Raw genomic sequence first — 12,563 nt, 5'->3', positions numbered from 1 at the left:
GCTGGGAGTGGAGGGAAGGTCTGGCTGTGAGAAACATTTTAATGTGGGGATGAGGCCAATGCGTTTCCTTGCCTCCTTCCTTCCTTAGGATTTTTGAGCACATATATGTGCCCCAGGCAGTAATAGGCATGTGGGGACAGTCACAAAGGGGTAGACACGGTCCCTGCCCTGATGTGTAATAACAGAGGGACTGACTTAGTCATTGCAGGTTTTCATGAGCTAGTTCAGCCCCCGATAGACCAATAGACCGTGCATGAGCTGGGATTATCATTCCTGTTGTTCAGGTGAGAGAACCAAGGCTCAGAAAAAATGAATGAACTTCCCTGAGGTCACACAACTGGTAAATGGCAGAACCTAGGTTTGAACCCAGATCCTGTTAAACTCCAAAGCCTGTTCTGTGCCCGCTGCCCTGGGAGCACATGTAACATGACAGAAGCTCGACTATATGAGGCCGGCTGTGATAGGGGCTGCCATGGAGACGCAGATACACACTGGGAAGGGGAGACAGGAATGCTGACCAGGCCCCGGGAAGTCTTGCCCAGACCTAGGACACTGGCTGGAGGATGGAGGGACTTCTGGCCGGAGTAGACAGTTTGAGCAGAGGCCCAGGGGGTAGGGGAGTATAGGAAATATTGAACATTTGAGGAATATTTCCTAGGTGAGTATGCACCTGGAGGGTGTGGCGAATAGGGGTGGAGTGGAGAGGATCCTGGAAGAGAAGGCTGGGGCCCTCATGTTGGAATTGGTCTCTGGTCACACTGGGCGAGTGGACCAGAGTGAGGCGGGCCTGGGTGAGGGGCCTGAGTGCCTCTGCCTGGCCCTTCAGGACACAGGAGGAGTCTGGTCCTTATGTTTGTGAGCTTCCTACCCTGAAGATGTCTCCCAGGGGCTTCGGTTCCATGGCAGGCCAGCAAACACACCTCTTGTGTGGCAGGCACCCTGGGAGTTGCCAGCCTTAGCAGGGAGCGTTCCATTAGCAATGTCTGCTCCACGGTGTAAAGCCTCCACAGAGAATGTCTGATTAGTAATGTCTGCTCTGGGTACCCCAGGGGCATGTCGTGCAGGCACGGCGTGGGTTTGCCTCTCTCTAGGTTTCACTAAACATAGAAACTGTACAACTCAGTGGAACTATTTTTGCTCTGACTCAGTGTTCCCTCTCTAGCAATTGTCCTCCCTTGCCACCGAGCCCTCTGAAGATAGCAGGACTTAAGAGAGCTCAGGGCCACATGAATGGGCCAGGGTCCCTGAGCCTAGCATCTGGTGAGCTTGGGACCAAACAAGTTTCTGGGGACGATTTCAGAAAGGCCTCAGTAGAAGCTGTGGTTTTGCTGTCACTATGGGTCTTGTTTCACACTGCGCATCCGTCTAGCCACAGGGTTCTCTACCAGGAGTGTGTGGAGAGAATTTCGGGGGGTTCATCAATTTGGATCGGAAAATTGTTACCCTCATTTGCATTATCCTCATCTGAAATTTAATATGTTGTTCAATGTGGGTGTAGGCAACGAGGCACAGTCGTCTTAGCAAATCTGTGTGCCTCAGTCCCTGGTAGAAGTCAGCTGTTTTCCTGTCGCGTTGCCGTGGCGAGCTGTCCGAGAAAGCACGACTTGAGAGTTACGGCAGCTCTGAGACCCGCCGCCAGGCGGGATTTACTGCTTTAATAAAGAAGCGTTAGAGCCCTATCACAGTTTTAAGTAATATTGTGATGAGTGCATTTACGTGTAATTGATTTCCTCTGCTATCCTAAGCGTTTTGTTTTACGTACTTAATAGCATTATTCTTAGAGATACAGACCTCCCCAGACTGCCAGGGGGGTCTGTGCTGCAGGAATGGACAAGAACTCCTCTTTGGAAACTGGGAGCCTTCCTAGATATAGGAAATTTTTTAATTATAATGTCATTAACTATCTTTTAGTATTGTGACCGTGCTGTTTAGAGACATCTGTTGAGATATAACAGATGAAAGATAAAGGGACGCGTTAACAAGCAAACCCTTCGAGGGGCAGCAGGACTGGGAAGTGGCTGGAATGGCAGGGTCTCTGCGCAAGTCTTTGAAGGCGGCTTGTCCTCTGGGGAAGCTTGAAAGTCACCAGTATGAGGCCCTTCGAGTCCGGTCAGCGTCTCGGCAGCTCTCACTGGGCCCAGGGGCAGGCGGCTCAGCTGAGCGGGGACTCTGGCCTTCTTCGGGTGTGTGCTTGTTTCCATCTGTTGGAGTCCTTTCTCCTCCTTTTAAATCCGCTCTGGGCTGTGCCCTCCCTGTGCCTCTTGCCCCCTCTGTGTTCCTCAGTGCTTTGCGGGCCACCCAGGTGGAGCCCTGTATTTGTCAAAGAGACCATCGGGCTAGCATTATTCAAACTTATTTTACTTGAAGTTTTAGTCTTCAGAAAGCTGTCGGCAGTCTCCGCCTGGAAAAATGCCCGTGTCTGAAATTTGCATACATTTCCGGGTGTGGGCGGGCCCTGAAAGCCAGTTGTTGGACCCAAGTCATGGACCCTTGCTAGTACTGTTGTAGCCCTGTAGGCACGGCCAGCACTCGGGGACGAGGCACATACAGAGTGTGTTGTTTTTTTCTCAACTTCCCTGAGAGGGAGGCTCTATTATATCCTCGTTTTTTGGAGGAAGACAGGGAGGCTTTTCTGGGGTGTGGCATTAAGTAATTTGTCTGTATCCTAAGTGGAAGGTTACTCATCACCCTCAAACCCCCACATCTTCTATGTCATCAACTGCTAACCCTCTCCCCCAGTCCAGCCTTCCTCACTCCGGCAGGAGGTCCTTCTCTGTTCTGACCCGTCTGGCCCATTACTCTCTAAGGATCATGGCCCCCGAGGCTGAGGCAGTGTCAGCCATTGCTGCGTGGGGACGGGGGGCTATGGGTGGTTCTCCAGGTTTCCTGCTGGCTGCCCCAGATTCTTCTCCTCCCTTCCCACCCCTCTTCGGCACTGTCGGAATGGAAGCAAAGGGGAATCCAGCAGGCTCCTGTTTGCCAGAGCTTTCTTATAGTGTGCTCAGGGTGGCCACTCGTGTGTGCCCTGAATGAACCGCCTTTTCTTCTCTGGGCTTTTCGCAGGCGAAGCTGGTCCGGTACATTTGCAAGCAACGGCAGTGCAAGCTGAGTGTGGCTCCTGGTGAGAGGACCTCCGAGCTCAACAGCTACCCTCGCTTCAGTGACTGGCTGTACACCTTCAATGTGCGGCCAGAGGTGGTGCAGGTACGAGGGCCATGGGGGCTGGGGTCAGGGGCTGGGGTGTGGGTGGGTCATGCAAAGGGGCCTCATGCAAACCCAAGGACAGCTCCTCTGTGGCTGCGATGGAGGGGCGGTGCTATCTACTCTCAGGAAGGGGGTGTGGGGGGGCGGTGCAGCAGCAGCAGGAGGGACCCAGGGCAAATGTGCCTCTAGCGTGTGTCCTGGGTGCCGTTGCTGTGCGGGCCAGACAGCCTGACCACACCGGAGGTTTACTGCTCCACCGTGAGGACGGCAGCCAGCATTTCTGGAAACATTGGCCATGCGACAGACACGGTATTAAACACTTTGTAGAGATAATCTCACTTAATTCTCACAAAACCCTGTGAAGGAGTTACTAACGCTGTTACCATTTTATACTTGAAAAAATTAAAGCACAGAATGGTTAAATTACTGCTTTAAAACCATACGGCGAGTAAGTGATAGCTTTGGGATTTGGAAATAACAAGAGTCTGAATTTAACCTTCTCCTGTAACTGCTGTAGTACGCTGTTTTCCCTCCTCTGTTCGTCTCCCATCCGTCCGGCCAAGCTGCCCACCCACCAGCTAACCGTCCGTCAGCCAGCCTGCACGGAGAGCGTGCCCTCCGCGAGGTGCCGGGCGCAGGCGGCGCTCCTGCGGCGGAACGGGTCCGGGCTGGGCAGGTGCAGTGCACCCAGTCAGGCCTTTGAGATCCCTTTCTTCTGAAATTAAAAAGATTGACTCCTACTGTTGTTTTAGAAGTAGTATGAATTCATTGTATGTGGACAACTTTAGAAAACAGAAAGAGGAGGGAAAAGTCACATTCATCTTTTTACCTCTCAGAGAAAGTCTGTGATCATTAAGATTTGGATTTTTCTTTCTGGTCATTTTTTTCTGTTACTGAAGGTTTTTAAAAATCTCTCACGGGTGAGACCGTGCAGTGCCGGGAGGCAGGAACGCGCCAGTGCGGCTGTTGCTGCTTGGCAGGGAGCAAGCCCACACGGGGGTGCGCTGTGATCTAAAGATGTGCAGCAGCCTTAAGATTTGGTACAGAAAAAAGAAAGTAAAATACTTAATAACTTTTTATATTTAGTATATATTGATGACGCTGCTTGGGATATATTCAGTTAAATAAAATGTTATTAAAATTAATTTTTACTTTTTGAAATGCAGCTGTTCAGAAATTAAAATTCAAGTATGTGGCTTGCATCACCTTTCTATCGGGCACCACTGGTTTGAACCACCTGGAAGAAACATTTTTATATTTTGCTTATTTGATATGGCCAATCGGGACGTTTTCCCTGTATTTTCATACCTCCTCTTTTTTAAGGCAGCTGTATAGTGTTTGATTGAGTGTATGTGATGTAGTTTACCAGGTAGAAGTTAATTCATTGGTTACTATACATAACAAAGTGGTTACTATTGTTTATGCAGCTGTTTGTATAGTTAGGGATTTTCCCTAGGAGAGATTCCTGGACAGGAAGTGACATGCACATAAAAGGTTCCTGTCACGGGGCGGGGCGGGGGGTGGGGGGGGAGGGGGAGGGGGAATGGGGGTCCACAGGGGACCCCTCAGGGCTTACGGGCTCTTGGCCCCAGCGGCCCTCGTGTTTGTGGTACCCGCCAGCCTTGAAGAGGGTGGCAGAAAGAGCTGTCTGGTGTGAAGGTTGAGGGAGGCTGCTTTGTGAGATGGAGTCTCCTGGAGCCTTGTTGAGTGACGTGTACACACGCACGTGATATGTGTCACGAGCCTCGTCTCGCCATCCATCTCGTCGCCCACCGACCTGCCTAACAGCTTTCTGCCACACAGGAAGCAGATCCAAACATGTAGGGTTCATCCATGACGGCAAATTTAAAATGATGGACTTGGAGACCAGGAAGAATCGAATGGTCCCTTTAGCCCCCAGCGCAGCCTCAGCATCTACCCCTCCCCTCCTTAAGAGCTCAGAGATGGAAAGCAGCTCCTCTCACCCTCACATCTGTTGCTTACAGTTGGGGACACTGGGGCCCCACAAGGGCAGTGACTTGACCAGCATCTCATCAGCATCGTCCCTGCTTGAGAGATGAGGACCACTGGGTTCAGAGAACCCACAGGGCTCTCCGAGGGTCCCAGGGGTCCCAGGGCTAGTAGCAGGGACGGTTCAGACCCGGGCCCGCTGGACTCCATCCAAACTTGTGCCAAACTTCCTTTCTTGGGCCCAAGACATCTTCAGCAGATGACTTAGCTCCTTGAAGGATTTTCCCTGGAGATCCAGAGATCTGAAGTGTGCAGGAGACTCAGGTGTGCCCAGGGTAGAAGCCAAATTTATAGAGGCCAGCTGCAGGGGCCGTGTGGCCCTGGGAAAGCCCCGTGGTGGCAGCTGGGACAGGGGTCTTCCAGCCAGTCTCAGAGGCATAGCAGATACTGAGTCAGGTGATGTTGCAGTCACCAAGTCGTGAGTGATGCGTCAGAGCTGGGTGGTAGACAGCGGGTGAGCTCCTTTGAATGCAGGGGTCAGTCAGGCAGCAGAGCCCAAAAACTGATGTGGTTTGGGAGCCAGGATGCCACCCGGCATGCAGGCCTGGGGCGGGGCCTGAGCAGAGAGCTCTGTGGGGATGGGGAGGGGTCGGAGTGAGGCTGCAGGAACGTCTCCAGCTGCCCAGGGACCTCGCCAGTGACTTGGAGATCATAAGGCGGCTCTGAAACTACCACGTTCAAGCAGAGCTCTTGTTCTTCCCTTTCCATACTTACAGCACATTTTCTTCCTACCCTGTCTTCCCGTCTCAGGACACAGTAGCATTAGCTACCGCTGCTCACAAACCCAGGAGGCCATCCCCGAGTCCCCCTTGCCCTCACACGTGTGCAGTCCCGCAGTGAGCCCTGTGGGCTCTGCCCCCAGACATGCTGCAGACCCGTCCAGCTCTCCCTGCGTCCAGCACTGTGGTCCAGGCCACCACGCTCTCTGCCCAGGCTCCTGCAGCAGCCCCCTAGCTGTCCCCCTACTTTGTCATTTACCCCCTTCATTGCATTTCCCACACAGCAGCCGGAGGGCCCACTAGGACACAGAAGTTGCGTCACATCATTTTCCAGTGCTCCCATTTCTTCCCAGATAAACGCCAGCTGCCTCACGCGCTTTCACCTCTGCGCTTTCATCTCTCTCTCTGCCCTCTCATCTCACTCACCATCCCCTTTGGTCTCTGGTCTGACCTTTGCACTTGCTCTGCCCCTCCCTGGAGTGCCTTTCCTTGGTTGAGCCTGTGGACATCATTCTAGAGTCAGGTCCATGTTACCTCCTCCGAGCAGTCTGCCCTGATGCTCCGATCTAAGGCTCACTCCCACCCTTTGTTCTCCACCAGTGCACCTTGGCTGATTTTCTTAACGACCCTGACTCTTTGTGGAGTTTATCTGATTTGTCCTATTCGGTCTGCCTACCCTCCCACTGGAATATAACCTCGTGAGACAGAGACCTGCCTTCTCTGGATTGCTCGCCACACAACCCGCTTTGATGTTGGGCCTGACATGGCTGTTGCTTGTCCGAGAGGGAGGCAGGGCGGAGGGAGGAAGGATGACTCATCATGACATGGTGGGTGTTCCCAGGAGTCAAGGGTTTCGTCCTGAGTGGGTGACGACACAGGTCCAAGGCCTGGCTTTTAAAGTCCTGTGAGAAAGGCCAGTGGAAGGGACCAGAGCCCCCCAGATCCACCTTCCCTGCTGTGCCCAGCTGCCCACGAGTCAGCCTGTGGCGGGCGAGAGGCCCTTCTTCGGGAAGTCTGGGGCGGGCCAGTGCCACAGGGAGTCCTGGCGCCTCTCGGGCACTCCCCTTCTGACCACACCAACACCCCTTTTCCATGGAGGGGTCTTACTTCCAGGAGTCCAACCAGGCCCTGGCCGGGAGGCCCCTGTGTCCAGGTATCGGGCAGCACCACGACTGCAGCGGGCTCTGGTGCCTCACCGCTGACCTGCAGAGAGTGCGTCCCGCGTGGCGTGCTCCGCGCTCCGCGTGCACTGTTTCCTCTGGTTGCCCCAGCACCGCTGGGCGCGGGGCCACTTCTGCACTTCACAGTTGAGGAAGCTGGGGTCCCTGGGGTGTCCTGACTGGCTCAGGATTTCAGAGCTGTGAGGGGCAGAGCTGGGCATCCTCCATTCCTGATTCTTCGAGTCCTCGCCCTCAACCCTGCTCTCTCCTGGTTCTTGTCCTGGCTCCGGGAACCTGGCCAAACTCTGTCACCTCCCTAAGCCTCCGTTTCCTTGTCTGTAAAATGGGGGAAGACCCACGTGTTGTTTGCTGGCTTGCTGGGGCAGTTGTAGGTGCTTAGAGGCACCGAGGTGTTTCCTGGGGTGGAGGAGGGAACATTAAGGCGATTTCCTGCCTCTCCTCCTCAGCTGCTGTCACTCCCCAGCGAGAGTGCTAGAGGCTGCACCTGGCACAGCTCTGTGCAGCCACCCCGGGGGGGAGGGGTGAGAGGAGGAGGGAGTGATGGACGGCAGGGACTGGGCTGACCAGAAGCAGCCTTCTGAACCTACAGGCAGTGGGAGTCGGCCCAGGGCTTAAGACAGCGGGTGGCACATGGGAGCGACTGGAGCTGGGCCTAGCGCCTGCCCCCTACCCACTGTGGGTCCCAAGGGCCATACTAGGGCATCCTCACCGTCCTCATCAGTAGGAGGGGGTGGCTGTCCGGGGGTGCTGGGGGTGGAGGGCAGCAGGCAGCTTTCTGCCTGGGTTTTCAGAATAGAAGGAATCGTTGCTGGATGTTACACCATTTTTTCCAAACAAACTCTCCAGGCCCTTTTCTCAAGATTGCTCCGCTTCTGTCCCTGAGACCCCACACTGGTCCCTGTCCGGGCCAGAGTGTGCTGCTGCGTGGAAGAAGGGCTGTTTCCCGTAGTCACCCCAGCCCCTGCTAACCCGGGCGTGGGGATGCGCTGCCTTTGCTCCGCTCTGCTCCTGGTTTGGGTTTCTCCTGGAACCGTCTGGGAGCACAGCCACGGGGTCCTGAGCTAGAGGGCTTCTGGGCACAGGCCTCAAGGCCGGCCCCAGGGTGTGATTTGGTTTTACCCTCTTTTTTAACCTGACGTTTCTTGGGACTCGGACACCCACCCTGCCCCACCCACCCAAGGCCCTGCCGGACTCTGTGCGCCCTCAGTACCAGCTGGGTCTGCCCACCTAAGACCGGTGTGCACTACAGAACCAGCATTCCAAACGGCACAAACACCCCTGCCCTTCCGAGGGAGAGGCTCCGTGGACTTCAGGAGTCTAAACCATTACTTAAGAAGTAAGTAAGGATTTTGTGTGGAAAAGTTTCAGGTTTATAGAAAGTGTGCAGAGGTAGTACAGAGTTCCCCTATAAACTTTCACCTTCACCCACTTTCCCCATTATTAACCTCTTACACGACCACGGTGCACTTGTCAAAACCAAGAACACAACGTTTATACATTACTCCTAATGAAACTAAAATCTGTTTGTTTGGATTTCACCAGTTTCTCCATTAATGTCCTCTTTCTGTTCTAGGAGCCATTCCAGGATGCCACATTGTTTTTATTTACATGTGAATTTGTTTCCCTTTTTTGTTACAGTGGCTAATATGGGATCATAGAATATAAGTCATTCTGCAGGGTTTAGTCTTAATCTCATCTCTGTGTTCTTCTTTAACAGTAGACTAGTAAGAGATGAGATTTCTTCAAGCCACTCTAGGCAGGACTGTGTTTGAGGGGTGCCCATCTGCGCCCATAGAGGCATGTATGGAAGGCACTGGCCCGTGCCCAGAAGAGGCTGTGTGCCCAGAGGCACAGCCCTGGCCTACGGGGAGCCCTTCACAAGTATTTGCTGGGTGAAGAAGTGACTGGAAGTCACCATGGAATGGAGACTGGAGGTGCCAGACTTTAAAACGGTCTCTTATCCGTCTGTCCTTCTCTTGGTTCGGTTTCTGGGGAAGCTATCGAAATCCATGAAGTCTGACGATTTTCCTTTGCTGAGCTCTCACGTGCTGCAGGCCCAGAATCAGTGCAATCAGTACTCGGCGACTTGCCCCAGGGCCGCTCCCCAAGGCCTCTGGGGACTGTCTTCCTGCGGTGGGGTTTGTCCCCTCAGCCACTTGGACGAGCTCTCTGCTGATCTCAACCATTTGTGGCTTCCTGACTGGGGCCCTGATTTTTCTCTCTGGAAAACACACGCATTAGATGTGTGTGTATAATCTTCTTCCTTTCAATACTGCTTTCCTGGGGTCCGTCTCTCTAGGGTTATCTAAATATTATTTCAGCTTTTGGCTTTCGATTGCGGTCACTGTTTTGTGGTCATAAAGTTTCCAGGAAACAATGCCTTTCTGCAGAATGAAGAGGGGACGAACATGGAAGTGGCCTCGGGGCGGTGGTTGTACTTCCTGGTTTCTGGGGCGGATGAAGGGACTCTGTCTGCACTCTTGATTCCCTTCCCACTTGAGTCAGGTCCCAGCCCCCTGTGGCTCCAGAGCCGCTGCGGTGCTTCTGACACGTGGGACTTTGATTCCTCCTTCGTTCCCTCTTCCAGGGGTGTCGGAGACAGGTAACTTGGGAGACGCCTTCATAGGTTTCCCCAGTTTTCAGACCTTGGTCTAGAGTGATGTTGTCCAATAGAACTTTCTATGATGAGAGAAGCGTTCTATACTGTTCTGTCCACTGGGGTAGTCACTGGCCACGTGTGGCCATGGAGCACTTGAAATATGCATAGTGTGACTGAGAACCAAAATTGGAGTTCTGTCCTTATGAACTTCAATTTAAGCAGACATGTGGCTATTGCTGTATCGGACAGTGCAGTTCCGGAGCCTGCCCTGGTGGGGCCCTGTGCGGAGACCTAGGATGCTGAAGGCGCTCTCCCCGGTCCCAGGAGCTCACAGGCTGGGGAGAAGCGCACGCGTTGAGAGCTGGCACCAAGTGGGGTCTGTGGGAGCGAGCGGGCGAACTCGGCCTGGGGAAGGCAAAGAAGGACCTTTCCTAGGGACGGCTTCCCTGGGAGCGGAGCTAGCCTGGGGAAAGGGGAGAGCACGCCAGAGGGAGGGAACAGGACCTGCAAAGCTCCCAAGGGTTTGAAAGGGCCTGGTCTGGGAAGAAATGGGTGAGGTCACAGGGTGGGTTCACGGGAAGCACGGGGATTGGGGTTTTACCTGGGATATTGCTGAAGTGTGTGTGTGGGAGGGCGGTTAAGGGGGGGTGAGAGAGAGAGAGAGATATAGAATTGTTTTAAGGAAAATCAGACTCCTAGGAGTGAGAAGGCTGAATTCATCACGGGGATAGGTGTGGGGGTGGGGAGCACCCACCCAGACCTGCCTGCAGGGATGGAGGGCTGGAGGAGCTGACTACTGAATGAGCAGAAGAGTGAGTGAGTTGAGAGGCAGGGCCCCTTCATCCCTCCCTAGCCATCCAAAGTCACACAGGAACTATTTCCACCACCCCCACCCTTCCATGGGTTAAAAACTAAAAAATCACAGCTTCATGTTCTGGCTGCAGCTGGGGAAATGATTTCAGAGCCTGCTGGCATGGAGCCATTTTTTTTCTTTAGCAGTTTCCCCGTTGGAAGTTGTTAAAGGAAGTGGCAGGCACTAGCTGGGGTCAGTCCTCGCAGGCAGAGGTGGCTGCCGCAGAGCTGGGGCTCCAGGCCCGAGCCACGGGTGCGGGGTTCCCGGATTCAGCTCTCCCGGGTGGCGTTTTTGGAACAGAAGATGGAGGTGGGTCCAGTAAGAGATTTGTGTTGTGGCCCTGACTGGGCAAGTTTCTCTTTCCCCTTTTTTCTATCCTTGCATTCCCACGTTTAAAATCAGGCCTCCTCTTGGGGATGGGGAAGAACGGTATCTGACCTCTGCCACAGTCTTGGTTTCCCATTGCCTGAGTGTGGTCTTAGCTCTGCATGGGTCCCGAATGTAGGCCGTAGGAATCGGGAGGCTTGTAAGATTAAACCAGAAAAGTGAACTGGTGTTGGACTCCTGGGTGCAGCTTAAATCAACGTGAACCCTGATGCCTAGCTCCTAGCCTCTCCTCCCCATCCCTCTTCCTCTTGTCCCACCCTCTCCCTTTGGGAGCCAGAGGCCGAACTCGTGACAGCCTTGCTCTTTGGCAGCTGGGAGCCTCCTCAGAATGTGGCACACACCCCAGAGATCTGTGCTTGGGGCCGCCTTGGTACCGAGAAATTGAGATCTGAGTACCAGCCCAGTGGGGATGGGCCACAGAGCTCCCTCCACTTAGGAGGGGGAGACGTAGGCCTGGGCAGTGGACTGGCAGGCCGGTGTAACCCGAACCAGGAGAAGAGCCGAGGTTGGGATATGGAGGGAAGGGAGCAAACTGCAAGGTGGTATATGTCCTCGTGTATAATCCATATACCTGGGGTAGGGGTCAGGGTGGGGAAGACCATGAACCCCATTTTACAGCTAAGCAAACTGAGGCTCAGAGATGTTGAGTGACGTGTGAGTGTTACACAGCTAGCTGATAGCTGGGCTGAGATTCAAACTCACATCCTCCAGACTCCAAAGCCAAACTTATCTACCTACGAAATTTTGTCATCTGACATCTTACCCAGAATAACCCGGCCTGGGGCTACCTTATATAGTTGTGTAATTGAATTGAGCTTTCTCTCAGTCTCCCTTTCTCCGTCCCCCTTTCTTTCTTCCTTCATCTCTCTTCCTCCCTCCCTCTGTCCTTCTTCCTTTCCTTACTCCCCTCCTTCCTTCCTTCCTTTAAATCTATTTATTCTACACCGATTGATGACTTACCTTGTACTGGGATTAATCATCCCAGGGGATTAATTTTGAACAAAAAAAAAAATACAGTCTACCCTGGGGGCCTTACAGGGCGGAGGGATGCACACATCTGCAAATAACCACAAAGCCAGCGGACTGACCGGCCCCGAGGGAGGAAAGGATGAGATGTGGCAATACCCGGAGTTGAGGGCCTATTCCTGGTTTTTCCTATCGGTCCAGTCCTGCGCTCACTCAGGAAGTGTATTTACCGCCTGTTGCGTGCCAGGTACTATTCTAGGCATTGCACCCCAGTTCCTGTCCTTATGGAACTTACATACATCACTCTGTCTAATTAATGAAGTGATTTGTTTTTTCTGATCCTGAGCCAAAGTGCCGTGTTTTCAGCTTTGAGAGTAGGGTTGCCCCTGGTTTCTAGAAATCTGAAAAATCACTTAGCCCTATACTGGCTGGCACTGTTGAAAGGTGAGCCCATCTCCTCATTCTCTGGATTTCTGAGCTGCTGGGCCCAGTGAAAATTTGTGAGACTGGAAGCGCCACATGGGCAGTACCTGGGTATTGTGTCCCTGGCTTTGGCACAGAGTAGGTGTTCTCGTTGAATGCCTCCGTTCAAGTAAGATCATCCAGAGAGTTCGCAGTCTTGGGCCGAGGCATCTCGGGAGCTC

At 53.4% G+C, this 12,563-nt stretch overlaps 1 protein-coding gene across 2 annotated transcripts in view; it reads left to right on the top strand.

Moving 5' to 3' along the window:
* KSR1 (kinase suppressor of ras 1) overlaps positions 1-12,563 on the top strand; it is a 149,083-nt gene that overhangs the window by 79,946 nt on the left and 56,574 nt on the right. For both annotated transcript variants that reach the window (XM_045198960.3, XM_024565096.4), the window contains exon 2: positions 3,064-3,204. In XM_045198960.3, the coding sequence (XP_045054895.2) occupies positions 3,064-3,204 (141 nt within the window). The remainder of the gene's footprint in view (positions 1-3,063; positions 3,205-12,563) is intronic.

This window comes from Desmodus rotundus, chromosome 9 (assembly GCF_022682495.2).
Source record: "Desmodus rotundus isolate HL8 chromosome 9, HLdesRot8A.1, whole genome shotgun sequence".
In the NCBI taxonomy this organism is placed as follows: domain Eukaryota; kingdom Metazoa; phylum Chordata; class Mammalia; order Chiroptera; family Phyllostomidae; genus Desmodus; species Desmodus rotundus.
The sequence above is the reverse complement of the archived record's forward strand: the minus strand, read 5'-3'. Positions and strand labels throughout refer to the sequence as shown.